The sequence below is a fragment of the Morone saxatilis genome, unplaced genomic scaffold (genome assembly GCF_004916995.1).
Source record: "Morone saxatilis isolate NCDOM2014 unplaced genomic scaffold, NCSU_SB_2.0 Contig8, whole genome shotgun sequence".
NCBI lineage: Eukaryota > Metazoa > Chordata > Actinopteri > Moronidae > Morone > Morone saxatilis.
The window spans coordinates 19,740,930-19,741,287 of NW_023340257.1; the positions used below are offsets into that span (position 1 = coordinate 19,740,930).

At 39.7% G+C, this 358-nt stretch overlaps 1 protein-coding gene across 1 annotated transcript in view; it reads left to right on the forward strand.

Moving 5' to 3' along the window:
* The window catches only part of rskra (ribosomal protein S6 kinase related a), a 7,212-nt gene that overhangs the window by 5,607 nt on the left and 1,247 nt on the right, over positions 1–358 (forward strand). The window contains exon 8 of the mRNA XM_035679615.1: positions 176–265. Coding sequence (XP_035535508.1) covers positions 176–265 — 90 coding nt within the window. The remainder of the gene's footprint in view (positions 1–175; positions 266–358) is intronic.

A 358-nucleotide genomic window follows, 5' to 3' on the forward strand; every position in this document is an offset into this window, starting at 1 on the left:
TAACTAACACAAAAACCAATGGATACACAACTGATCCGTCAGTAAGAAAGATGCTGACCACAAGCCATGCACCTAAAACAGGACCAATAAACACAATACATAAAAAACATTCTACATGTTTATTCTGTTATTAGTGTGTAAAAGTCCATAAGTTTCAGGTTGTGTTTTGATTCAGGTCACCTCCGTTTGTCTGATTTCGGACTCTCGCGGCGGCTGAAACGAGGAGGAAGAGCGTTCACAATTTGTGGGACGATCCAGTACATGGGTGAGATTTTGGTTTCATTTTCTCTTAAATCAAATTTCGTTCTGGAGAGAAAATTCTCACTTTAATGGAAGTGTCCTGTGTGTGTGTGTCTGT